We start from the raw sequence: 27,406 nt of genomic DNA, 5'->3' as shown, positions 1-27,406 counted from the left end.
TTTCCCTCAGTGATGGTGATGAGATAGTGTTTATTAAAAGATTTTAGGTTACAAATAGTAAAACCAAATTCTAGTTTACTTTAAGTGAAAGGGATTTCATTAGTTTAAAAAGGGACTTTAAGAAAGGACTTTTAAGGAATTATCAGTATATTTTCAATGAAGAAGAGATATATAAAGGCATTTACTAAATCATTCCAGTGATGGACTTAAGTTTACAAATCTGCAGCTTTCAATACGCTATTAAATTGTTCTGTAAGGAAAAAATAGTAAAAGCAATTCCTGTTTAGTTCAAATTTACCAAGGGAACTTATCTTTGGTTTTATGTTTCAGGGAGCCTACAAAAGTAACCAACCCATCAAAACGCATGGACCTCAGAATAATAGACATCTATTATATGAGCGCTGGGCACGCTGGGGAATGTGGTATAAGCATCAGCCCTTGGATTTAATCAGGTAATGTGGGTGGATTGATAATGAAAGATATATTATGCTGTTCTGTTGTCATTTTCCTAGATTTGGAATTACCTCATTCGCCCACCAAATCGTCCGTATTACTCAGGATGTAGTCAGGGAAAAAGAAGCCACTGTAGGTCTTTTCAATAAAAGAAACTTAATTTAGGGCTTTGGTTAAACAGTGGATGACAAAGCTGAGAAATCAGAGAGGAATAGTAAGGCAACCAGAGATTAATAACAGCAGAAGATTGCCAACAATCCTGAGGTTGGAAGGAAAATGGGATGAAGTATATTCCAGAGACCCCTACCTGGGCCATTGGCCAGGAGCTATACCATCCATAACTAGGACTGTCCACAGAGAAGTAAAGTGTTGGAGAAGGTATGACCACTTTTCCCTGAGGATGACCAAGTGAGAAGGAATGATTCCCGCCCCCCATCTCTATCTTTGAGTCTTCCAGCACCTCCTTATCCAGCTTAACTAGGAGAAATTTACAATGGAAACTGTAATCTACTTCCCAGTGAAACAAATCAAAATAGGGAAAGGCAGAACATGGATCTGAGAGCAAAGAGGAAAATGACCAACACAGCATCTCTACATATATTTGTATTTCAACCAAGAATTTAGTGAGTATCTATTCTATTCCAGGAAGCACATTTCTAGTGAGTAACTGCTCTCAATTTCAGTTAATCTCCAGATACTGTTATATTCATGATTTAATTAATTTTGATGGAGAATAATTTGTTCTTTTAAAAAAATACCAGGAAATACATATTAAAAATGACCTAATCAAGTTTCTAGCTAACTATAAATATTCTTAGAATGAATGAGAAAAAAGAGCCTTTATAAGTTTATCTATGTTGATACTTTGAACAGTTTATAAAATGTACATATCAAGAATAACTTATAACTGTCAGCATTGTCCCAGCAGGAAACTGATAGAACTGAGAGAATAGAAAGGCTATCAGAAGAAAATCTAATAAAAGAAGTATATGCAGAAGTGTAAGAAATATCAAGGGAGCAAATGGATAAGGATGATGAAGCTTCCAGGGACAAGTAAAAATTAGATGCTTTTATCAAACCTTGGCCTGGAGGAGCAGGGGGAGGGAACAGTTGGTAGAACCTGTCAAAAACAAAAAGGGGGGATGCCTGACAGTAGTTACAGTCTTAGAAGGAAAGCAGCTATGGGCTGATCATTCTCCAGGAAGGAGAAAGTCAGGATAATCAATACACCGATATCTCTTAGATCTCACTCTGTGATCTCCTGCTAGTACCTTCAGTTAGCCAAAAAGCCCCTCAGGAAGGCAGAAGAAAGAAAGAGCATGAGAGATACAGTTCATGAAGGTGAGCCTCCTGGGGCATAGAGCAGAAAGGAAAAGGGATAGAACATGATCTGGATATACAAATCATAATATCCAGCACCAAACCATTTCAGACGTTAAGTACTTGGGCATATCCAAAATCAAGATGCTTTGATTCTAATTCTGTTAATCACAATAAATTATCAGATTCTTACTTGTGTAGGTGAAAAATTATTTTGTTTTGTTTTAAGAGAGATAGAGAGAGTGAGCAGTGGTGAGGGGCAGAGGAAGAGAGAGAGAGAGAATCTTAGGCAGGCTCCTCGCTCAACTCAGAGCCCAAAGTGGGGTTCAATCTCACAACCCTGAGGTCATGACCTGAGCTGAACTCAAGAGTTGGACACTTAACTAACTGAGCCACCCAGGCACCCCATTATTATTATTATTATTATTATTTTATTTAGAGAGAAAGAGAGGGGAAAGAATTGTTATTTTAGAGATATGTGAACACAGTGAGATGTGCTCACTCACAGAATCACATTTATTATTAGGAACTAAAATTAAATTGCTGTTCTCAAGCAAACATTTTAGTGTCAATAATCTCTTATCTATTGGATGCATTGCTATTATGGCTTCAGGTAATTTCAGCAAGCAACCTTTATTTTCAATAATAGGGTTCTGTGGCTACTATTGCCAATTATTTGGCTATTGACAAAGAAGGGAAACTTTGCTTACGGAAATTATATATTTTGTGTTCAATTGGCTAAAAAGAGGGAGGAGGTGAAGGCCATAAAAGAATATAGATGATCCAGCATGTTCCTACTCTCCAGAAACTTGCTTGTTAGCAAAATATAAAATGGATAAAAAGAGAATGGCTATGGGTGTAGTGAAGAGTGACCCCAGTAGCAACCTAGCAATTCCTCCCTGCCTTGGCATAGTTTTTGAGATTCCTCTAGAGATCCTAGAATATTATGAATACCAGTGCTATAGGTCAAGGGAGTTTCCATCAGCTTCCTTGGCCTGGAACTAGCTTCTCTTTCTCCTGGATCAGATCTAAAATCTCCTGAACTTAGGTGATTAAACTACAGTCAAGCAATATTGTTGTTCCCCTTAACCTTCAACAGTATATACTTTAAAATCTCAGTATAATTCTCCCTATTTAAAGGGGGTTGTCTGTGCCACCCTCTATAGTCATTATTATAAAGGCATTTCCTTATATTAGTAATACATGCAAAAACCTATTCTACTTCACAGAGGAACACTTGTTTATAAGGAACAAATGGCTTTATTGAAATACCTGTTACTATGATAAGCTTTTGTCTCAACTAGAACATTATTGTTGTATGAGAAGTGAATGGTCTACTGATCTATGTCTCCAAGGAGAAATCAATGAAAAAAACAAAAACTTGGATAAATGAAATATGACTCTATTTCTATACCTGGTAGAATATGCAAAATTTTAATTGGCACAATGCAGAGAGTGATGTAGAAAAAGAATTATTTTCAGAAAGAAAAAATACCAAGAGAATTGTCTTGTCCCAGAAAAAAAATACCAAGAGGATTTTCTTCCTAGCAAGAATCACTGCTCAGCGCAATATTCCTAAATGAACTGTAAAACACCAATTTTTAAAATATCCCTTAAACAAAACTGTTTTAAGTAACCATTTTTAGAAGATAGAGACCAAACAGTCATAGAGAATTCAAAAAATTATTATTTCTTACCAGAGCTTTATAAACTGCATAGCAGTTGATATGATCAGTAGACTGGGTGAAGAAAGAGCAGTTGGGTAGTCATTAAAACTATCTTATTCATCTGCCATTTCCATATAAATTATGTTCATCAGCTCAAGGGAAATAAAATATATCCATTTCCTTAGCTTCATTCACTACTCCCTGTGGTGGATGCTGGTGAAGAAGACACAAGTCTACTTTCAGGCACTTGAAGTCTCATGGGGAGAGAGAGGAATGGATGAGTTAATTGTCATAAAGGGTTATAAGTTTAGGACACTGAAATATGGGTGAGGGCAGAATGGGAGCAAGATCAGGGGTATCTAAGCAAGGGTAGCAGTGGAAGTCAGGAAAGGCTTCCTGTAAAAATTGATGTAAAGTGAAGGATGCATATAAGCCAGACAAAGGAAGAGGATGAAATGTAATTTTCCAAAGTAAGAGAGCAGCATTGACCAAGGAAAGAATCATGTGCTCCAGGAACTGCAGTTAACTTTGTTGAGGAAGGTGTGACATGACTGTGTCTAGCATAAGGGCATCTGGCCAAGGGTGCAGATGGAAACTGAAATCGAATCTACTTTCAACATCTACCTACAGGGAAGACTTTTTTTCTAATTTACACAAAAGCAGTATGGTGTAGCACGGTTCTATGTGTGGAAAACAAAAAGACATTTTACTGGGAAGATGGAGAAAGGCAAGAATTGGCTTATAAAAAGTTTATGAACCTTGTTAAGAAGTTTGACTCAGAAAGAATACCTTTTATAAAATTGCCCCCGTAATGACAATGTTTAAAGACAAACAGCATCACCATTGTTGGATTCATTAACAAGTGGGGAAGTCAAGATACCCCGGATGAAACTGATGAGGAACTGAGCTGGGATGTCCTTCTTAAATTCTGACTAGTTGTGACAGCAACATTTGCAGTGTTGCTTATGTTGCCTTAAACTAAGGGTTTGCTTTCTTGTGCAGGCTGTACTTTGGTGAGAAGATCGGGCTATACTTTGCTTGGCTGGGATGGTACACTGGAATGCTGATTCCTGCAGCACTTGTTGGCTTGTGTGTGTTTTTCTATGGAATATTTACAATGAATGGAAGTCAAGTAAGGTAAGCTATTAATAGCTAATAATACTACTTTTTAAAACGTATTGGCCTTTATTCTGATTGGCAAAGCTTTATGCTGACTATGAAAAACAACTCATGGTTCTATAATTTATTTGCTGGGATTTTTTGAGGAGAAGAGAAAAGCACTATTTTTAAAAGGTCATTTCCATATTTTTATATGCAAATTTTCTTGGATATGTTCTAAGACTATTTCTCTGTATGCAAAATTTCTCTTTCCACTATATCTCACTTAATAATTCAACAATACAATGATAGTTTTATATCATTTACATTTCCAGAGTATTTGGTAGTCTAGAATGCCCTCTCACTACAGTAGTTTAGATAATCAAAATAACTACAATTCTTGAGGGCGACTGGGTGGCTCAGTGGGTTAAAGCCTCTGCTTTCGGCTCAGGTCATGATCCCAGGGTCCTGGGATGGAGTCCCACATCGGGCTCTCTGCTCCACGGGGAGTCTGCTTCCTCCTCCCTCTCTCTGCCTGCCTCTCTACCTACTTGTGATTTCTGTATGTCAGATAAATAAATAAAATTTAAAAAATAATAACTACAATTCTTTAAGCACTTAAAATATACAAAGAGCTTCCCAATAATGTTCTTGTTTTTTCATTTGATAGGAACTTTACCACCCTTGGAGACAAGGGTGAAAACATAAAATCACTTTTTACTTTCTTCTTTTTCTCTATAAGAACAAATAAGTATTTTAGTATCCACTTATGGTATCAAGATGGTAGGAAAAGGGGTGCCTGAGTGACTCAGTGGTTAAAGCCTCTGCCTTCAGCTCAGGTCATGATCCCAGGGGCCTGAGATTGAGCCTCACACCTGGCTCTCTGCTCAGCAGGGAGCCTGCCTCCTCCTCCTCTCTGCCTACTTGTGATCTGTCAAATAAATACAAATCTTTAAAAAAAAAAAAAGATGGTAGTAAAATAAGGTTTGACAAAAATCAAGCATTTATGAGAATGGTGATTCTACTGTTAAAGTTGAAATGACTCAAGATTTGGGTGGAGGAACGATACATTACTATTCAGCAGATCCAAGGCTCACCCCCGGGCATTAATGAATCCTCATAATAAATGTCCTATTTAATCTATACAAGGATCTCACCAAGCTCAGGCTTGTATGATATAATTCAAAACATGTAAAACACTTCTCCCCTCCTTTAAAGCTCAGCACTTTTTTCTCCTGTGGTCCATCTTTTAACCATGACCTTATTACTGGGTAGTAATCATGGCAATTAACAGGATCATAAAAATAATTTCCTTGAGTTTTCTCTAAATAAATATATATATAATATACCCATGTGTACAGTTAACAATTTGCCTGAAAATGAAATACTTCCATTGTCCTAGAGTTAAATCCAGTTCCATAACCAGCAACCTTGATTGGTGTCTTAGTATCCCCTTGCTCTCCATGAACGCCAAATGATAATTAGTTTGAAAACAAAGAAACACCTACTGTTCAAACACATTTCATCTAGTCATAGGTTTATTTCAGAGTTTTGCAAACTAACTACCACTTTGGAAGGCAGCATCTTCCTAAACAAACTTGTTCCCAGTGGAAACACCCATCCCTCTTTGGGCATTTCTCTGTAGGCTGTTAAATCAGTAACTTCTGAGGCTAAGAAAACAGGTTGTGATTTGAAGTTATAATGTGTTTTGAAAAGAAAAGCACTTTTTTGGACTACTTTTTAATTCTGTTTCTATGAATTCAGCTTTTTTTTTTTTTTTAAGATTTTATTTATTTATTTGATGGACAGACATCACAAGTCGGTAGAGAGGCAGGCAGAGAGAGAGAGGAGGAAGCAGGCTCCCTGTAGAGCAGAGAGCCCAATGCAGGGCTGCATCCCAGGACCCTGGGATCATGACCTGAGCCGAAGGCAGAGGCTTTAACCCACTGAGCCACCCAGGTGCCGTAAATTTGGCTTTTTAAAAGATTCACTTTAAAGGAATACCATACAATATTTTTTCCTTTGGCTTATCTCACTTAGTTTAATAGCCTCAGGGTCCAACCACGTTGTCACAAATGGCAGGATTTCCTTCTTTCTCAAGGCTGAATATCCTATTTTATTTGTGTGTATATACACACACATACCACATCTTCTTCATCCATTCATCCATCTGTGGGCACTTAAGTTGTTTACATAGCGTGGCTATTGTTAAGTAATGCTACAGTGAGCATAAGAATGCCAATACCACTTCAAGGTCCTGTTTTCATTTCCTTTGGATACACACTTAGAACTGGGATTGCTGGATCATATGGTAATCCTATTTTTTAATGTTTTGAGGAACCTCCATACTGATTTTCATAGTGGCTGCACCAATTTACATTCCCATCAGCAGGGCTCTGATTATAAGTATCCTAACAGGTGATACCTCACTGTGACTTTGTTTTGCATTACGCTGATGATTAATGATGTTGGTCTTCTTTTTATGTACCGGTTGACTTATAGATCTTTGGGAAAAAAAAAAAAGATCTATTCAGTTTCTCTGTCCATTTTTAAAATCAAATTGCTTATTTTTCTGTTACTGGATTGTATGAGTTCTTTATATATTTTGGATATTAACCCCTTATCAGATATATGTTTTATTAGTATTTGCTCCCATTCTGTAGGTTCTCTTTTTGTTTTGTTGGTGGGTTTCTTTGCTATGTTTGCTGCAGTCCATCTCACTTGTTTATTTTTGCTTTGGTTGCCTTTGTTTTTGGTGTCAAATACTAAAAATCAGTGGAAAGGCCAATTTCAAAGAGTTTATCCCCTCTATGTTTTCTTCTAGGATTTTTATGGTTTCGGTCTTAAATTTAAGTCTTTAATCCATTCTGAGTTAATTTTTACATAGTATAAGAAAGGAGTTTAGTTTCATTCTTTTACATGTGGATATCCAATTTTCCCAATACCATTTATTGAAGAGATTATCCTTTTTCCATCGTATATTTTGGCCTCTTTGTCAAAAATTGACCACATATACATGGGTTTGTTTCTGGGTTCTGTATTCTGTTCTATGGATCTATGGGTCTATTTTCATGCCAATACCATATTGTTTTGATTACTATTGCTTTATAATATTATTTGAAACCAGGAGGTATCATGCCTCCCATTTTGTTCTTCTTCCTCAAGATTGCTTTGGCTACTTAGGATTTGTTATGTTCTGTACAAATTTTAGGATTGCTCTTTCTATTTCTGTGAAAATACCATTGAAATCTTGATAGAGATTGCATTGAATTTGTAGATGTCTTTTAGTAACATAGACATTCAACAGTATTATTTCTTCCAATCCATGAGCACAAAATACCTTCCCATTTATTTGTGTCTTTTTCAATTTCTTTCATCAATGTCTTAGTTTTCAATGTATTGATCTTTTACCTCGTCAGTTGAATTTAGCCCTTAATTATTTTATTCTTTTTAGTGCAATTGTAAATGGAACTGTTTCCTTTTTCTCTTTTGGATAGTTTATTGTTAGTGTGTAGAGATGCTACTGATACTTGTATATTGATTTTATATTCTGCAAATTTATTGAATTCACTTATTAGTTCTAACAGTGTTTTTGGTAGTCTTCAAGGTCTTAGAAAACCACACTTATTTTTTAAATTTTTATTTATTTTTTTTAATTTAAATTTAATTAACCAACATATAGTCCATCAGTTTCATACGTAGAATTCAGTAATTTGTCAATCACGTATCACAGTGCTCATCACATCACATACCCTATTTAATGCCCTTTCCCCCCACACACACCTCCATTCCAACAACCCTCAGTTTCTTTCCCATAGTTAAGAGTCTCTCATGGTTTGTCTACCTCTCTGATTTCTTCTGTAGGGAAAGGGAGGGAAAACAGAATGTGAAGAAATCTGGGGAAAACACTGTTTTAAAATGAATTGATAGAGACATAAAATGATTTTTAGATGGATAGCTACTGTTCAAGTTGGTTCCATGGAGAACATATTCTTTAAAAAGTTTTACTATGTGATGTAGACTCCTTCCTCTACCTCTACAAAGCCGAAAAAAAACAAAAGGCAATGAAAGGAATAGTTTTGCCATTCCTATTGATTTATGTACCAACAAAGTGAATTAGACTCTTTGCATATAAGTATCTTTAGTACAAGGAGTGTTTTAAAAGGCATTAGCAAACTCTTTTCTTCAGTGCTTTATGGTATTATATTACTGCTACTCTGTCACACTATAATTAACATCTTGTCAGACTTTCTATTCTAAACCAAGATAAGCATCACTGAATATCTTGACTTTCAAAATTTCATGGGACTGTAATTTTCTATTCAAGGTGTCAGACATAGTTAAGTCATGGCTAGGTTGTAGGTGTTGTCATGGCAGGTCAGGGGAGGACACAGGGCTTTTATTTAGCATTGCTTTGTTTTAGAATTATTTTATTAAGCTCTTTTTTTATGACAAGGTAACAATATGCTTAAAAGCTGAAGACTAGGTTGTGTTTATTATGTTTCTATCAACTATGTTCATGTAAACTAAGGTCATATTTCTTAATTGCCCTGTAGTTAATTGTAAAACTATGCAGCGATCAAGTTGTAGATTATTACTCTATGAATATGTGCATATGTGTATTTACATGTGTTCATTGGTCTTACCTAACCAAATGTGGTCGGATGTTCACCTAGCAGAGCATATATCATAGGAATTTGAAAATGAACAAGCAGGCAGATCAAATGGTTTTCCAGGTCTAAGGTAAAGAACAGAAGCCCCAGCTCTCTGGTCCATTCTTTCTTCTTTGCCATTAGAACTCCCTGAGAAATTTAAGTTATCATCAGCATCAGATCTGCTTTTCAAAATCTGTTGAGTCATAAAGGACTTCTCTAACCCTCTCCTGACAACATCCTTAGCAATGAAGTCTGTCTAGTGCCTATGATGTTCCAGGCACAGTATCAATATCCCTTATGTAATACCCCAGTTAGATATTATCTCCATCTAGAGATGAAGAAATTGATCCTCAGAGAGGTAAGTGACTTGGTCAGGGGAATGTATGTAATAAGTGGTCAGCTAAGTTTTAAACCTTTATTGGATTTTTTTAAGTTGTGGAAAGAACACTTGACATTAGATTTACCCTCCACACATTTTTAAGTGCACACTACAGTATTGTTAACTCCAGGCATAATGTCACACAACAGATTTCTAGAGTTTATTCATATTGTATAACTGCAACTTTATACCTGTTGAATAGCAACTCCCAATTTCCCCCTCACTTACCCTCTGGCAACCATGATTCTATCCTGTTTCTATGAATTTGACTATTTTAAACACTTAATATATGTAAACTCATGCATCATTTATCCTGTGCCTGCTTATTTCACTTAGCATAGTGTCCTCCAGGTTCATTCAATACAATGAACATGGGAGTGCAGATATCTCTTCTAGATCCTAGTTTCTGTCCTTTTAGTTATATACCCAGAAGTGGGATTGCTTTCCATAGTGGCTGCACCATTTCATAGTCCCACCAAGAGTGTACAAATGTCCCAAAATCTCCACATCTTTGCCAACACATGTTATGTTTGTTTTGATTTGTTTAGTAATAGCAATCCTAACAGATATAGAGTAATATATTGTGATTTGATTTACTTTTCCCTGATGATTATATCTGATTCTAAAATCATGTTTTCCTCACGCTTTCATACTACCTTCCCTAAGCCCACTTTCACAGTTTCACATTTCCTCAAAATAGACATCACCAAGCATCCTCTTCTGTGCTTTGTCATGTTAACAGAATCACAGGAAACATCAAGACCTGGGAGCAGGTCCAGCCATCTACTCCCAAAAGGACAAATCACTCCCTACTCCCATGATCTTAAGTTGGTGGTAATTATTATTTCCTTTGAATCAGTCCTTGATGTGTATATCTACTAATAGATATAAAAGGAAAGAAAGCCACAACTGAAGTGGCAGTTTATATTATCAGGCGGTGCAAACGAAGTGAAGAAACACTCCGGCTGTACACTCCCCCTCCCTCTAGTGGTTAACTTAAGTCAAAGAAATTTGTGATAGTATTCACTTCCTTTTTTAGACTACAAAATATGTTGTTAAAAGTTGTTTTTTTGTTGTTGTTGTTGTTACATATCAAGTTGAACTTTGAACAACTTATAGAAAATGAGCATAATAATTCTGGAATCAAAAAATAGGACTCAGTCTAATGGCGTAGGATCCTAGACATGGTGCTTTGATAGGTTTGTACTTTTGTTTGACCCTGTGGGAGATGGAAAAAATGATGTGGTATAAAGTGACTCTAAGGGGCACCTTGGTGGCTCAGTGGGTTAAAGCCTCTGCCTTCGGCTCAGGTCATGATCCCAGGGTCCTGGGATCGAGCCCCGCATCGGACTCTATGCTTGGTGGGGAGCCTGCTTCCTCCTCTCTCTCTGCCTGCCTCTCTGCCTACTTCTGATCTCTCTCTTTAAAAAAAAAAGAAAAGAAAAAAAAAAGTGACTCTAACACTTTTAGTATGAGATTTCAATGTAGGACACATTGTGTCATTCTTGAAACAGAGTGAATTATGAAATTTTAATCAAAATTTCCTTCAAGGGCTGTGTTAATTTTTGTTCCTATAAATTAATGGTAAAACTAAGAGGAGGTATAAACTTTTTTTCTTTTTTGATCTTTTAATATGAGTGTTTTACTTGCTTTTCTTCTACTTCATATAAATGTCCTGATTACTAGCAGGATGATGTCTGTGAGAATTGGAGAATTACAGTATTAGACCTTTAAGATTATCATCACCATTAATAAACTAATTTTATAAGAAAGTTCCTTTTATTTTTTTGTTTTTTATTTGCCAGGTTTTTTTTTTTTTCCTCAAGTACAATTAACAGACAGTGTAATATAGTTTCAAGTGTACAATAAAAAGATTCATCAGTTCTATACATTACTCAGGGCTGTTTATGAGACATGTACTCTTAATTCCCTTCATTGGAAAGTTGCTTTTAATATGAAATAAATCTTTCTCTTTTAGATATGTTACAGTTGATGGGGAACTGCACCTCGAATCACAAAAACCTAAACTTGGGTCCCTGAGGTACTTCTTGTTAGCTGTATGACCTTGAGCAAATTACTTAAATTAATCGTCAGTTTCCTCTTAGTTTTGGAGACAAGTACCATTGCAGGAGATTGCAGTGTGGACCAGACCTAACGAACATGCCCATTTTAAAGTTCTGTATTACTATATGGTATTATTACTTACTATTTATTCCTGCTTTGGAGTGAGATTTGAAATACATATACATTATTTTTTGCTTCATTTGAGTATATGTATTTTTGAAAGCAGTAAATCATGCTGTAAACCCTGACAATTAAACTTGTATTACTTATTAAGCAGCTGTATTTCCAGATATATTTTCAAAATCCTTTAAATTACTTTCAACATTTCCAAAGCAAATTTAATTAAAAAGCATTTTTTAGAAGTTACTAAGTGGGAAAGGGACACTTATGACAGAAAAAAGGCACAAAACATTTTAAAAATATGTTGCTGTGAACTCTCAGGCTGGGAAGCCTTTGAGAAATTGTTATTGGTGTCCACCTCATATAACAAAGTCATCTGTAATGGATGCTGAGACCTTTAAAATGTAATAGGTATATAAAACCAAAAAGACAAATATTAGACAATTTAATTCTCATAGAGAATATAACACATATTAAGTAAATAAGAACTGTCTTATCATCATGACTGTGTGTCAAGACCCTGCAAAAAAATCAACCCCTCATATTTCCAGTGAACATAATGTCTCCATTGACTCTAGTGGGAGCTATGAAGTTGTGTGAATTACGGATGCTGTTCATTTTAGTGATTCGAAAGCTGTGAGATTCAGGAGAAAGGTCAATAGACTTGAGAAATCAGAATATTCAGATTTGGTTCAGCTCAGCCATTTCCAAGCTGTGAGTTTGGTTAAAACTCCCTTGGGTGTTCCTCACCAGAGTATCCTGAGTGCCATGAAATCCTGTGTTAACTGTCTTTGCAGCAAAGTCCCACAAGTGTCTCGTAAATACAAAGTGTGGCCTATTATCATTACAGTATCCTGGCAGAGACTTCTAAAAACAAAGAAGCAAACACAAATCTCTGTTTTCACAAATATCCTAAAAATTTGAGTTGGAGCCACACAAATTCTTCCTTATCTGTTCATCACTCCCACTGTGTCCATTTCTTCTTTTCCTATCTGCCTTGCGGCTTCCCACAAGATTGCCAGAGGGGCTAAGCGCCTCTTATATGTGGAGGTTCATGCCTTCTTTTTCTCCTTTGGTTTCTCAAGCCAAGAAATTTGCAAGGCCACCGAAGTCTTCATGTGCCCTCTCTGTGACAAAAACTGTTCACTGCAGAGACTCAACGAAAGCTGTATCTACGCCAAGGTAAGTGTGGACCCTCACATTCTCCTTCCTGAACTCTACTTTTTCTCAGAAGCAGATAGTAAAAAGTCCTCCAAACAAACTTAAGTGTTCCCAAGAGTTTCAACAATCAGTAACAATGACAACTGTCTAGTCTGTCACTCTGCTGCCATTAAAAAATGAGTGCATTTTTATTTGAATATTTTGTTCTTCCAGTGCTTTTATAACAGATCACTGTCATAAGAGACATAAACTTGCACTTGGAATGACAGCTAGATTTTATTAAGGAGAAGACGATGGTTTCCATTACTAATGATTACGTTTGTAACTTCCATGAACATTCATCACAATACTTTTAATTTTACGAGAAAAACAAACAACATACTAAAATTCTCAGGTTGCTGCCCATTAGAATGGTTTTTTTTTTAACTTTTGAATCCCAAGCCATACATTTGAGCAAATAATTAAATCAATACCTTTGGATTTAGAGCCTAGACATCAGACTGTTTTAAATTTTCCCAAGTGATTCCAATGTGCATACAAGTTTGAGAAACTGAATTTTGCAGTGATTACTGTTCATTATTAAAACAGCTTTATTGAAGTATAATTAACAAATATAATATACACACACTTAAAATGTATTAATTGATACACTTTGATATTATATATGCATCTGTGAAACCATCACTACAATCAAGGTAATGAATATGGAATCACTTCCAAAACTGTCCTCATGGTCTCTTGTAATCCTGGCCTCCCAACCCTCCCCAGTTCCACTCCTGTGCCCAGACAACCAACTACTTTCTGAATAGATAAGTTGGTATTTTCTGGGCTTTTATGTAAATGGGATCATACAGTGTATGGGGTGTGTGTGTGTGTGTGTGTGTGTGTGTGTGTGTGTGTGTTTTCTGGCTCCTTTCACAGCACAATTATTTTGAGATTCATCCATGCTGTAACACTTACCGGTAGATCGTTTCTCTTTATTGCTGAATAGTATTGCATTACACAGCTATACCAGAATTTTTCTATCCATTCCTCTACTAATGGACCCATGGGCTGTTTTGAGTTACCGTTTTACATAAAGCTGCTCTGAACATTTGTCTATAAATCTCCATATAGACGGGCACTGTTATTTCTCTTGGGTAAAAACCCAAGAGTAAAATGACAAGATTATATGACAGGTGGGTGTTTAATCTTCTGAGAAACTGCCAAAATGTTTTCCCAAGTATTTATGCCACTTGACATTCCCATCCTCAGTATGTGAGAGTTTCAGCCTTGTGTACACTCACTAATCCTCAGGATGGCCAGTTTTTTAAATTCTAACTATTCTCATAAATGTATAGAGATGTTGTGATTTAGTTACTTGGAAATAATATGGACATTTTGGATCTTGCTTTTAAGGTTTGTGAGCTGGGTTCATAGCAATACTGTAACCAGCACAAAATTTTCCCCACAATGATAGCAAGATCTGTCTGTGTACAGTACCTGATGCAGCATAAATGAAGGATTTCCAGTCCGGCTGGTGGGAATGGGCATACTGGTACTCATGCAAGGTGGTTCTTTCCTTGTAGGTCTCCTCACAGACATGCTCACTGGGCACTATTTGGGGTGCCCCTATCTGCATCCTGTGAACTCTTTTAGTGTGATAACCTGAGGCAATCCTAATGCTCACCTCACTTATTTCCCACTTCTCAGAAATCATTGCCCTTCTTGCCCCATATCTACTGTCTTGAAATCTGTTGCTTATGTATTTCATTCATTCTTTGGTTGTCTCCAGAATGGGGTAAAATCAATCTTTGTTAGCCCATCATGTTCAGAAGTAGAGGTCTCTATACAATTAATTTTGACAAAACAGGGTATAAAATCAGAAATCACTCGATATCCTACTATGAAGCCAGAACTTATGAAAATTAGCTTCGGACTTATTTATTGTGAATGTAAACCATGAGGAAAATCTGTTTTATTTTCAGTTTAATTTCTAAAAGTATGCTTAGTTTTGAATCATTTTGAATGTTTCCATAAAGATGTCTTGTTTGGGGAAGCATTTTCTCAATACTTTTTGCAAAAGCCAAGCATACTAAAGTCATTAGGTGTATGCATACACCTGCATACATACATACATGCCCTTCTCCTAACCTGTGCATTTCAAGGATATATGACAGCCTTAGGGATACCAGCAAATCTATATATATGTTATTTCTACTTTTACTTGTACACATTTAATAAAACACCCTAGCAGTATCTGAATTCTAAAAATAAGAAACATTCCCAATGACAGAGGGATAAAGAAATTGTCCAAGGAAACACTAAGTATAGAGGGTTTTTGTCATTATATAATATCTATATCCCTCCTTTTCTTGGTTAAAAAAAAGAGTATGTATAGAGACATGTATGACTAAGAAAGAATTCACTTAATAACTATTATAAGGAAGGTGGAAAGGTACCTGGCAGAGAAGACTATTACCTTCTGGAACAACGCAAGAAAAAAATCCCACCAGGATGAAATATTTAATATCTATTGTATTTTTTCTTCTGACTAAGATAAAATGCAGCTACTTGTTTTACACCTTAAAATCAGAATTACTCTTCCTTTATTGATGGAACTAACATTCTTTTGGAATATCAGTTTGTATATTTAAACATCTAGAAGTTACTTGATGGACAGTGTTTGAAAAAAAGAATAGATTATTACCAAAGAAACAGGCAAATCAATCTAAGATCACCTAGCCACATCATCTAGAAACTTGTTAATTTCTTATGGAATCCATCACCACTTTGGACAAGAAACAGAAAATTAAGTGTCATGTTATTGAAAAGTATGTGTGTCTACACATAATTATTTTCTTAATAATTTTAGGAATGTGTTCCATAGAACAAAATTGGTCCCATCACGTGATAAAATTCATATTTAAGTAATTAACATATTTTAACATTAGTTTAACATTTAAACATATTAACATCATTTTTAATATTTACAACCATGATAATTAAAAATGTTTTCCAACTAAGTAATTCAGTGATATTTGCACATTCACTAAAAGCATCTGACACCAATAATGTCAATTTGCATTATGCTAAGCTTTCTCATTTTAGGTGAGATCATTAGAAGGGTTTTGCTTTGTTTTTTCGTATCATTTTAAAAGTGATTCTGACCTTGAGGTCAGCTTTATTTATAACAGTTATTAGTTTCTGGGCTTTTTTTTTTTTTTTTAATTTGCTCAGTAAACATTTACTCAATACCAAGTATGGGCCTCAGACCATACACCAATATTGATACTACACAGAAATAAGACAGGCTATTTTTTTCTTTTAAGAAACTTCATGAAAAAGTTCATGTAGGAATCACATAAGACATGTGTTAAGTAGATTCCTGGGCCCCACGTCCTACAATTCTTAGGCTTGCAGGCTTAGAATTCTGCAGGCTTAGAATTCTGCATGTTAACAAGATCCTTAGGTGATTCCTCCAAAAGATACCACATATTGCTCTAAATAATAATTGGTCAGGAACAGGGAGGAGGTTAGGCATGGACTACTGCCATGTTTGATGCAGCTTGTGTTGAGGTCCAGTGGACATGGGTGGTTACACAGAGTTTGCCCTGTCCAAGAATTAAGGACTTAGGAAGTGAGAGAGGCCTGAACTCTAGCCTAAATTCCAACTCCTTGCTGCCCTTCCCCCACCCCTTCCCACAGAATAGCCTGACATGCAGGGTTGAATCTGCCCAAGAAGTGCTTTGTTCTCCTTGGCCTAGAACAGCTTTAATGGAATGTAAATGAGAGTTTCCAGAAGCTAATGTGATCCTAAACCCATCATACAATTTTAGAGACAGACCTAGCAACTACAGTAGAAGAGATCAAGACTGTAATTTTCCAACCTAATAAGAAATTTACCCCTTTAAACAATATCTACATTTATTGATTTCCAGCCATACTCAGCTCCCCAAGAGAAATCAGATGTCAAACATAATGGAGAGTTTGTATTTAAACATAGTTTTGTTTGAGGCTTCGTTTGCTTCTGTCTTTATATATTATTCCTACTCACATCAACAGTGTTGAATAAAATGCTTGTCCGTAGGTCCCCCATGCATAAAGGCAAGCTATCTTTCTAGTAAAATAATTCATTGCAAATACACACCTGTAGATAGGACACACTTCCTTTTGCTTTTGGAAAAACCTGTTATGTTGCTTTGGGAATTTTCTTGAGATTTCATCTGGAACTTTTTTTACAGGCAAGAGTCTCTTTCCTAATAGGCAGGTCTTTCCCCCTTTGTTCTCCTGCCAGTTGCGCACAGTCGAAGTTGAGGCATCCATGCTATGCTTGACTCTTCCTTCTCCCTGTCCCCCATTTTCATACGACAGTTCAGGTATCAGTACCCTAAGTGCAACCCTCAGCACCTCCAGCTATTAATGCAGACTTCAAATTATCCTGAAGTCCGTGGCCTCTCACATATCTTAGCACATCCCACCTGTTATATCTTAGTGGCTCTAACACAACGATTTTATACTCCTCCTTAGGGTGAGTTCTGAAGTTTGTAACTCCTACTTTAGCTGTATCTCACATTAGGTATATGTAATCTCTCATTATTATTAGTATTACACGTATACCTCCCTGTATCTCATGGATGTGCTTCTTTAAAAATTAATGCTTAATTTATTGAATAAAAAATAAATTCCTGAAAGATTTATGAAAAAAACTTAGAAGAAAAAAAAAAGACAAGCTTTTTTAAGGAAAATGTGACTTAAATTATGACAGAACATAGGCAACACAATTATTGGTAAGCATGGCTTTTTATTTGTCCCTTTTCTGAAAGCACTGTTGTTCCTGAAGCAGGGGGAGAGCCATGTTTTCCTGGTGACCTTTAAGTCCCCATGTGTAAGGTCTCTGTTCTAACACTCTAAGAGACTGTTTCCTGCACTGGGTCTGTTCTGAAGGAAACCAGACAGCTGCTCACCAGCGTGGTGGCAGCAGTGTCTCTGTGGGATGCCTTTGGAAACAAAAACGCTGGATTCCCACAGTGGGTGTAATTTTATGAGCTCTGTAGAGAATTTCTTTATGGCCATTTTCTCATCTGTGCATAATATATAGTGATGACTGTGGTGAAAACCAATTCTTACAACATTTTTAGAAATCCCAAGCCTTAAGAACCATAGAAGTTAGAACCAACTAGGACTTCCTGCACCTAACCACAAACCTTCTAAAGGAGCACGTTTTGTCTTATTTTACAGGAAAACACACTCTACCTTTATCTGTATTAGCAATTATTTTTCAGTATTTCCCAAACATTGCAGTTAAAATACACATTGGTATTATTTTAATGCCCTCAATGACCGTAGACTGTGCAAAGAGGACACCATTGTATTCCCATTTTCCTTTAAATAATGTTCTTTAGCCCCTAATTGGCCTTTCTCTTCTATGAGGATAGTGTACCTGTTTTCCCTATAGTCTCTATAGCACATACATATATAACCACAAAACATATATTACCTTGGCTGTATTGGTTTAATATCCCTCACTATAAATATAAAATATATAGAGAATGAGGGCATTATGCAAATGAAAGGAAGCAAAAGTAAGTTGAATTTATAATTTATTAAAATCAAACAATCCTTGCAACCCTGAATATTGTATTCAGTAACATCATATAACTGTACACTGATCTTTATAAAAATTCAGATAATGTCTGATTGAAAAAAACTTGGGTAATATCCTAAATGTTTAATGATATATGAAACTTCTTGAAAAAAGTTGTAGCCACTATTGGACCCATGACACATTCTGATAGATGTCCCAAAGTAGGGCAAGCACTATGATACCTTTCCGTTGAAAGTACCAGTGCCGGCTCACTGGTGGAATTCTGCATGTTGTAGTTACAGCTTCCCCAGTCCTGGAAATTTTGCAGACAGGAAGTGCAACTAGGTATGCCTCAACTGAAAAGCTAAACTTAGTCTGACGATCAGTGGCCCACAGTACTTCCTCAGGGTGCTAGAGCCCCTTTTCAGCAGAAATGAAGGTGAAGTCCAAAGAAGAAAATAGGGAAAATGTTGACTCCTCATCTCTTCCCATGAAAAAATCATAAGAAACAGTTACAGGACTCATGAAAGGATCATACATCTTATATTTACAGACCATAAAATAATGTGATTCATTTGGAAAAAAACATCATAGAACTTAAATGTACACTGTAATCACTAGATTACTATAATCAGTATGTGATTAATATTTTTGCTTCATTTTCCATTAAGGTGACATATTTGTTTGATAATGGAGGGACCGTCTTCTTTGCTATTTTTATGGCAATATGGGGTAAGTATGTTCTTCTGTTACTTAATTGCTTGTCTTTGTTTTCTGAGGCTGTTGTTTCTTCACATATGTACACACACACGCATACACACACACAAACACACCCTGTGTATCAATTCAACAGTGAAATCTCTTGCTTGCTTTGTTCGCTTCATACATTCATGGCTTCTTTGAGAATTTAACTCTTCTGCTAATCCTCTAGTCCCTAAAGCCTTGACCTTTCTATACTGAGGAGTGTGTTTTTCCTGCTGAAAGCTGGTGGTAATTATAAAAAAAAAAACTGGAACATACTAGAATTCAAATTTATAACACCTGTACTTCTGCGTGTAGAAGTAATGCTCAGAAAATGCTTTGTTTGCATAATATTTCTATGTGTCTATTTTTTTAATGTTACACTTTACACACTTAGATAGACAATCTATTCCATGTTTGATTAAGCAATGATATCTAATACATAATAAATCTTGTTCTTATTTAACATCTTAAAACTGTAAAAATTATGTACAGGTATATGCTTTGGCTGAGTTTTATCACCATGTTTCTCATTGACTCTTTAAAGCACCCAAATTAATTGAGTCCTAAAAGAAATCAGGCATGTTAAGATTCCTCACCCTTTGAAGAGAACTGATACCATTCCTGGTTAAGAGTCAGCTTCCCTACCATTGCCCTGTTGAATGCAAAGTCATTGTCTGCTTGGCCATTCAAGGGGCTGACCATGTATGTGCTGGAGATAGGAAAGTAAAACGTTCTACAATACAAGTCTCTCACTCCCATTACCTTAATTTCCCCAGGAGCAGAAACTCCATATACTCTCTAAGTCAAAATTTTAAAAAACTTTTCCTTCAAGAAAGTGTCCTAATTTGCCTTCAAGAAAATGCCAATATTGATGCATGCAATTAGGACAACAGGGTTAGTTCAATTATCAGGCAGGGCAAGCATCGTGAACCCTTTTAGTTTTACCTGATTCCCACAAACGTTTCCCACTAAAGAGTAAAATAGACCAAAATACAAATTAAGGTTACTCAATAGATGATTCTGTACAGCCAAAAATGGTAAGAAAGGAAACCTTTTAGATGATTTATCCTCTACGTTTCTGCTACTAGTCTCATACTTTTATAGTTCTCCTTGGCACAGCCACAAGACAGAGATCTTGCTTCAGCTTTCGGAAGATAGGCTTGTGAAAAGACTAGGGTGTAAGCGATCATTTGCCATCCGAAGCCTTCTTCCCTTTCCTTTTATACTGAGGTACGAAGTTGAGGTATGTCATCCATAGGGATGCCGTCCCGTGCATTTTCTTGGCCTGCTGGCACAGATGAATCATTCACAGTGGAGTTGTAATAACTAGAATTCCCAAAACTCGCATCATAAGGCTCTGGTGCATTGTCTAATCGCAGAACTAAAAAAGCAACAAAAAAATTATTTTATGGTGACTGTCTGGAAGATGCATGCTTGGGCATCTGCCAGACTATAGGAATTGTTCTAGATTAGTAAGTAGATACAACTTTCATATGGGCTTTGCAGATACTGGTTTTGAAGTTTTAAATAAGCATATGCTTATCATGACACATTTCTTTCTAAGACTAAGAGAACAGTTAAACTTCTAAAATAATTTTACTAGTAGTGAACCAAAAATAAAAGAACTAAGGGAGAAATCCTAATGAAAGTAGAGTGGTACTTTGTATGAAGAAGCACAGACAGACATATGTCTCATTGACTTTTGAGTTCAGGGCCTTGAATTTTTACTTCAGAATTTTTACTTCTGGTGTAAAAAAATAATTTTTAAATACTGAAGAGCCTTAATTTTAAATCAGTGTCATTCTTTTTCTAAATGTCTCAATATCATTATGGTTGAGCCAAAGAAGATGGAGGTGGAAGAAAACTATTTGTAAAACCTTATATTTCTTTGTGGTAGATCCTCGTTATCATGCACTTGGCATTCTCTGATTAATGATATGAGATTATTTTTTACTTTTTCAATGAACAGCCAGTTTTTACATCCTTAATGATCTTGAATTTATTTTCAAAGAAAACTTGGTATGTGCTAGGTATCTTTAAGTACAGACTGTGACTAATTACTAATCAGATTAGTGATTTAACTTTAATTATTAATTAATTTAATTTATTATTATTTAATTTTATTTAAATTATTATTATTTTATTTAATTTTAATTATTCAGTTAGGTATTCCTATGTCCTATGTATTCTTTATCCCTTCTGTTTACAGACTGGGTGCCCAGTAACCTTATGGACTTGGGGGAGGTTTCTCAAAGCTGTCTTGAGGGAGGAAAGTAGGTGTTGTGATTGAGTTATTCCATTATGCCTTAATCACAACATCTTAGACTGTATTAATTTGACAGACTGAGCTTTTGCATGTGATTACAGGGGAATCTGGGGTTTTAAAAAAAAAGGTTTGGAAAACCCTGTTGTTTGAAATCCTATCCTTTAATTTTGAAAAGTACCACTTCTTATTTTATATGGATTCCTAGAAGCCCCCCAAATAGAATTCAGTTAAATTTACAGTTAATGGATTTGGTTCTGAAGATGAACAGTATGTCAGTCATGCTCTGAACTTAGTAAAATCAACAAGACTTTATTGACAGGATGTACCGGGGCATTTAAGTATTTTTTATGGTGGCAAGAGTCCTTTGTAGAACAGAAAACATTTTTTTCCCCTGAAGTATTTAAAAAAAGACAAATCAATTATGTGAAATTATTTCATTTCTGTTCTAATCAGTATTACATTAAGAAGAAATCCAGTTCTTTATTCTTAGCAGACACATTTCTTATTTTAGATCTTAGAGTTGGTCTTTTCTATCCCATGAGTGAAAAATTCCTCTGTTTTGTGATTTTATATACCCAAATATACAACTCTTTAGATTCTGTTTTAGAGACTCATTAAGACAATTGATTGAGGGGCTACTGCCTCCGTGTAAACTTTAGAAGAACTTCAGATTGGAATAAATCATTGTTCAAATTACTGCTGCCACGAGATCCAACAATGGCAGAAAATGTGGCTGTGCAGTTACTTGCTAACAGCACTGACCCTTTTTCCCTCAATGGCATACCATTCTCTTCCAATTCCATAGACGTGTTTTAGGTTCTGGGATTTGGTTTATTTAAAACTAATTGTGATGCAATGATCCACAGCCCCGTATAGTTTTAAAATTCCACCCACAGGCCCATAATTATTTTGGTTATGTTCTTTGAGAAACAGAGAGTAGATCAGAATAAATCTTTCATCTGTTTCTGTCATACGAATCTCCAGATCCCTTCTAGATAAGGTAGTGAACATTAGCATCCTCATTTTATTAAATCCACAGTGTGCAGGTGAGATTCTGAAAGTTGTTTTTACCTGGTTCGTTTCTGTCATCATAAAGTCGTCGATGGGAAAATGAATCCGTTTTCCTTTTTCCACACAGCAAGTAGCCAACAAGACTAAGCAATGAAGCACCCAGAATAGCACCTAAAATGGCCCCAAATACTACTCCTGTATTTTTATTTTCTAGAGAAGAGAGAAAAAATAATTAACAGATAAAGAAATAGAAAATAATTTTTCAAAGAAGAGAAATATGTACATTGGACTTTCTTTATAACAAAGAATGTTTAAACAATATTGGGTTTTTAAAAATTAGATAATAGTGATATGTTTGTGTATTTTGTGAAGTACTGTGTGTTGGGGATATATTGGCAAATATACCTCCTTATAAAACCATACTTCAAATTTTTAATTATGTTTAAATACTTCTTATTTTTATAACTGTCTCTCATTCTTTTTTTAAAAACAATAGTACTGAAGTGCCATGTGTATGTTCCATTAAGATCTAATTTCTATGTTGAGTGCTATATTGCTTTTAATCAACTCTGAATCTCTAATGAACGTTAATGATGAAATGAACTTTGGGCTTGTTTCTTTAATAACTGAAAAGTTAAAAGCTAATGGGAGTAAGTAAAAGTAAAAGTTAAAAGCTAATCCATTTATATTTACCTTCTTGGGGGTCTGATGTATTGGAGAAGATTTTTGAATTATTGGTAAATTTTAAGGTGGGCTGTAAAGTTCATAGGAAATGAATCCATAAAACCCCAACTGAAAAGGCACTATAAGGGAAAAGCAGTATATCCTAATACAGGACGTTTCCCGATGCAATAAATAAACCAAAGCAAGATGTTTGCAATGTCTTGCACATTGAGAACAGATGTGTAGGTCTGAGTTTAAGGGACCCCAAAATTTTACTCTATCTCCCTTTTTACTAAGTACCTTACTTGAAGCCTGAGTTTGTTGTTAACAAACTATGCAATTCTCCCTGAACTCATATTTAGTGTATTGTATTTTCAGGGTTTTTTTAAAAAAAATCATGAGAATGTTATTAAGGAGTCTTATAAAGTGTATAATTCTATATTAAAATCCATTTATAAAAACATTAACCTACACACTGGAACCTTACAGCAAAATTACTACTAAAATAAAAGGGAAACAAGGTTAACCAATTTTCTTTTGATTAAAGAGCACTGGTGGGCACAAGTACTCAGTATTCTTAGTATGCATATTGAGTTTAGAGAGACAAAAGAAAGAGAATATTTATTAAAAATCTTTCCAATGTAGGGGCACCTGGGTGGTTTAGTCAGTTAAGCGTCTAACTCTTGGTTACAGCTCAGGTCACGTTCTCACTTTCATGAGCTCGAGCCCCATGTGGGGCTCCATGCTGGGTGTGGTGCTGCTTAAGATTCTCTTTCCTTCTTCCCTGCCATGCCCTGCCGCCCCGTTCCCTCTATCTCAAAATACAAAAACAAAACAAAACAAAACAAAACAAAAACAAAACTTCCTGGTGTAGTATCAGAGTATGTATGAATGAAAGGATGCGTTAAAATTATAGCTAAATTGAAAATATATGTACATACAATCTATTAGCTGCAGTGCTATTAGAAAGCCTAGATTTCAAAATTTAAAACTTCTATACACTACAACTTTCAAAATAGGAATTTGTATGTATGATTTAGTGTTTACATCACTAATATAATCTTGAAGTAAGCTGTATTTGGAATCATTGAATTCATGGGAGGAAAAGGAGTATTTTTTTTAAATTTCAGGGAAAGGCAAATACCATATAATTTCACTCATATGTGGAATTTAAGAAACAATTTTTTATGGTATTCATTAGGTACTAAACTAAGAATTCAGGAGGATTTATTTTGTTGAGTTTACTTACTTTTTTTTTTAATCAGAGTTCTGTTTTCCTATGATTGCTATGTGATATCAGATAATTTATAAATTAATTTATTTCATTCAGTTTTCACATACATATATTTCTAAAGTTCAGTTGCGTATTGTTCCTAAAAGCATGGGGGCATTTCAGGCAGTTTTCTCAGATTCAGTGAAAATTGTTGCCCAGTATCTCAAAATTGTACGGCTACCTCAACCTAATAACCTACCTCTAATTTTGTCCCGCTGTCTCATCATGTTCCCATACGTAATGACTACTGTATGCTGACTAAAGCCTGAAAATCCCTTTATTACTTCCACTGAATATCATGGTTGCGCCTCAGAAGTGTGAACCACCTGTGCTGCTGTAGTTGGTTTTTTTTTTTCCAATATGGTACATTCTTTACTTTTTTTTTTCAATATGGTACATTCTTTACATACATTTAGATATAATCTGTATGACTTAGTTTGAGATTCAGTTTCACACAAAAGGAAAGTTAAATCCATTTATATTTACCTTCTTGGGGGTCTGATGTATTGGAGAAGATTTTTGAATTATTGGTAAATTTTAAGGTGGGCTGTAAAGTTGTTGTTTCTCGGTAGGGGTTAAACCCTATGAAGCTGTCATTGGATGTGGTGAGCCATTCATCTGATTTTGTTACCATGGGAGTCACAGATGTGATGTTTGGTGCTGTAGGGAGGATGCTAACTGAAATGGAACTGTTGTCAGGAGTTTTTATGGTGTCACTGGCTGAAGACCAAGTGAACTTTTCTGAAGATACAGCAGATGTAGCTTTGGGAGGTGCTGAGACTGGAAGAGAATTTTCATTTGCTATGGATGAGTTCCAAGACAATTTAGAAACAGAGCTATGGATCAGAGGGTGGCTTGTGGGAGACGTAGGCATGGGTCTTGGGTTCCTAGAAATGTTGTTCGTTGATGAATTGCTGAAGACGTCTGTTGTTCCACGGTGTTTATTTAATGGGTCCCAAAGAGAGGAATTACTTGCCTCAGGATTGGAGGTTTCTCTATTTTCTTTATTTGAGCTTAAATTTCTATCACTTTCCAAAGGAACAGATTCATTTTCCATTGTTTTTGAGCCTGCTGCAATGCTTTGTGTTGTGTTTCTCTCTAGACTTTCTTTCCCATGGCTTCCAATTAATAGTAAACTAAACAAATTTGAAATCAATAGAATTTTGGCTGAGGTCAACATTGTAGCCTTTTTTGGTATTGGTGTTATTAAGAGGAATCTGAAAAGAAGCAAATAATAAGCATCTGAATTATTAAATGACATAGTGTTTTTTTTTAAAGGATCTATATCTTTAAAGTAAACATCTAGAGATATAATACTGAATTGATAATGCCATACTCTTTATTCCAAAAATTAGTTTTCTTTGGATTATATACTAAACCTAGAGTGAGTTTTATTTTCTATATAATATCTATTTCTTCTTTCTTCTAAGGAAATGCCATGCAAAAACTTTGTCAAGCCACATACCACTATTCCACTATTTCAAAGATCATTTATCTTGGGACAAGCTGAAATATTTGTATATATTTGAAATATTATATTTGGATTGATAAGTAGAATATTGTAAATATAGAGCATGTACACCTGGCTAATTTCTTTAACATATTTAAGAAAATATGGTTTTTATAAAGATATGATTTGGAATGTTTATTGTGAAAATGAAGTTACTGATTCTACTCTAAACATACTACTTTAAAATGAATCAGTTGGGACTTCCACTTAAAAACATTTTATTAGTACCTCATTTGAGTTATTTGAACTTTAAATTAATATCCCTTTTTTCACAATACTTTTCATGATGCCCTTCTTCCTACTAATCAAAATTAGGGAAAATCAGGAAGACTCTCAGATTTCAGGATAATCTTTCCTTGAGTGCCCTTATTATATAAATGAAACATCTGTCTGGGAGCATGTGTAGAAAAAATGACATAGTTAAATAGTAGCAGAGTTGAGGTTGAAACCCTGGTCCAGACCTTCTGCCTCTGAAATGTGGAAGTACCATAATTCATTAATAGTAGGATATGGGGAAAAGATCTCAAAATTAGATTTATATTAAAATTCTGACTTGTATTATGAGTAACCTGTGAAAAATAATCAACATAATAAGCAGTTACTTTATTCATCATTGTAATCATACTGAAATCACAATGTTCTGAAGACTAAATGAAATTGTATAGATAGAAGTACTTGAATCAATACCTGGCCTGAAGTAAGCAGCTAGTAGACATTAACTTCCATTTTTTATTATGAAAATATAATAATATTCCTGTAAGTGCCTTACATCTCAGAGAGTTTGCATTATCATCTCACTTGGTCCTCACAATGATCCCTTGTGACAAAAAAAAGATAAATAAATAACTTGCATAGTCTTATTTTGCAAAAGAAGAAACAGGTTCAGAGTGGCTAGGAGACAGCTAATGAAAGGAAGAGAATGACTGAAATCCAACTCTACTGACTTCAACCTAGTTAGATGCTAATATTTGAAAGGCTAATTGAATTTAAATAAAAAAAAAAAACAAAATTTGAAATATCTTTAATATAGAAAATATTCTTTTTAAAATGTTAGACTGTTCCTCCCCAAACAATAAAGTCTGATAACTGATTTCCTATTCTTTGAATTGGATCTTAGAGCTTATTTTTCACTAAAAGCCTCCATGATGACCAAGATAAGAAAAGGAAGGATGTGCACCTGATATTTTTAAGGTCCAGTATTACATAGCATTTCTTAAAAGCTCTCCCAGAAATGTTTACAGTTATGGTCAACCTTAATTTTTCATTAGGGTCTGAGGAGCCTCTAAATACGTCTTCTGATTTTCTTTGGGATTTAAGTGCCTTCTTCCTGCTAAATGATATCTTACATAGTGGTACAACTTAATTATATTTATAATACATCCTGATACATATTTTTCTTTCAGTTATTAGCCCATACCTGTGGATTCCTAAGGCTTTCAAAATGTAATATCTTCCA

The 27,406-nt window shown here is 35.3% G+C and overlaps 2 protein-coding genes across 3 annotated transcripts in view; one reads left to right on the top strand and one right to left on the bottom strand.

Moving 5' to 3' along the window:
* Positions 1-27,406, top strand: part of ANO3 (anoctamin 3) — a 412,105-nt gene that overhangs the window by 318,599 nt on the left and 66,100 nt on the right. For both annotated transcript variants that reach the window (XM_059406869.1, XM_059406879.1), the window contains 4 exons: positions 331-452; positions 4,443-4,577; positions 12,842-12,938; positions 19,155-19,215. In XM_059406869.1, coding sequence (XP_059262852.1) covers positions 331-452; positions 4,443-4,577; positions 12,842-12,938; positions 19,155-19,215 — 415 coding nt within the window. The remainder of the gene's footprint in view (positions 1-330; positions 453-4,442; positions 4,578-12,841; positions 12,939-19,154; positions 19,216-27,406) is intronic.
* Positions 19,406-25,654, bottom strand: MUC15 (mucin 15, cell surface associated). The gene is made up of 3 exons (XM_059406913.1): positions 24,927-25,654; positions 22,565-22,714; positions 19,406-20,608 (listed from the first exon to the last, which is right to left on the bottom strand). The coding sequence occupies exons 1-3, from the start codon at positions 25,618-25,620 to the stop codon at positions 20,448-20,450; spliced, it is 1,005 nt and encodes a 334-aa protein (XP_059262896.1). The 5' UTR covers positions 25,621-25,654; the 3' UTR covers positions 19,406-20,447.

This window comes from Mustela nigripes, chromosome 1, assembly GCF_022355385.1.
Source record: "Mustela nigripes isolate SB6536 chromosome 1, MUSNIG.SB6536, whole genome shotgun sequence".
Lineage (NCBI taxonomy): Eukaryota > Metazoa > Chordata > Mammalia > Carnivora > Mustelidae > Mustela > Mustela nigripes.
This window is presented reverse-complemented; position numbering and strand designations above follow the sequence as displayed.

Bases quoted from the DNA above. Each gene is read 5' to 3' on its own strand.
- MUC15 (XM_059406913.1), bottom strand. From the start codon at position 25,620: ATGTTGACCTCAGCCAAAATTCTATTGATTTCAAATTTGTTTAGTTTA. The intron at 22,715-24,926 runs GTAAATATAAAT...TCTCTTCTCTAG, and splicing joins TACATCAGACCCCCAAGAAG to AAAATAAAAATACAGGAGTA. The intron at 20,609-22,564 runs GTAAAAACAACT...TTGCTTTTTTAG, and splicing joins TGATGACAGAAACGAACCAG to TTCTGCGATTAGACAATGCA.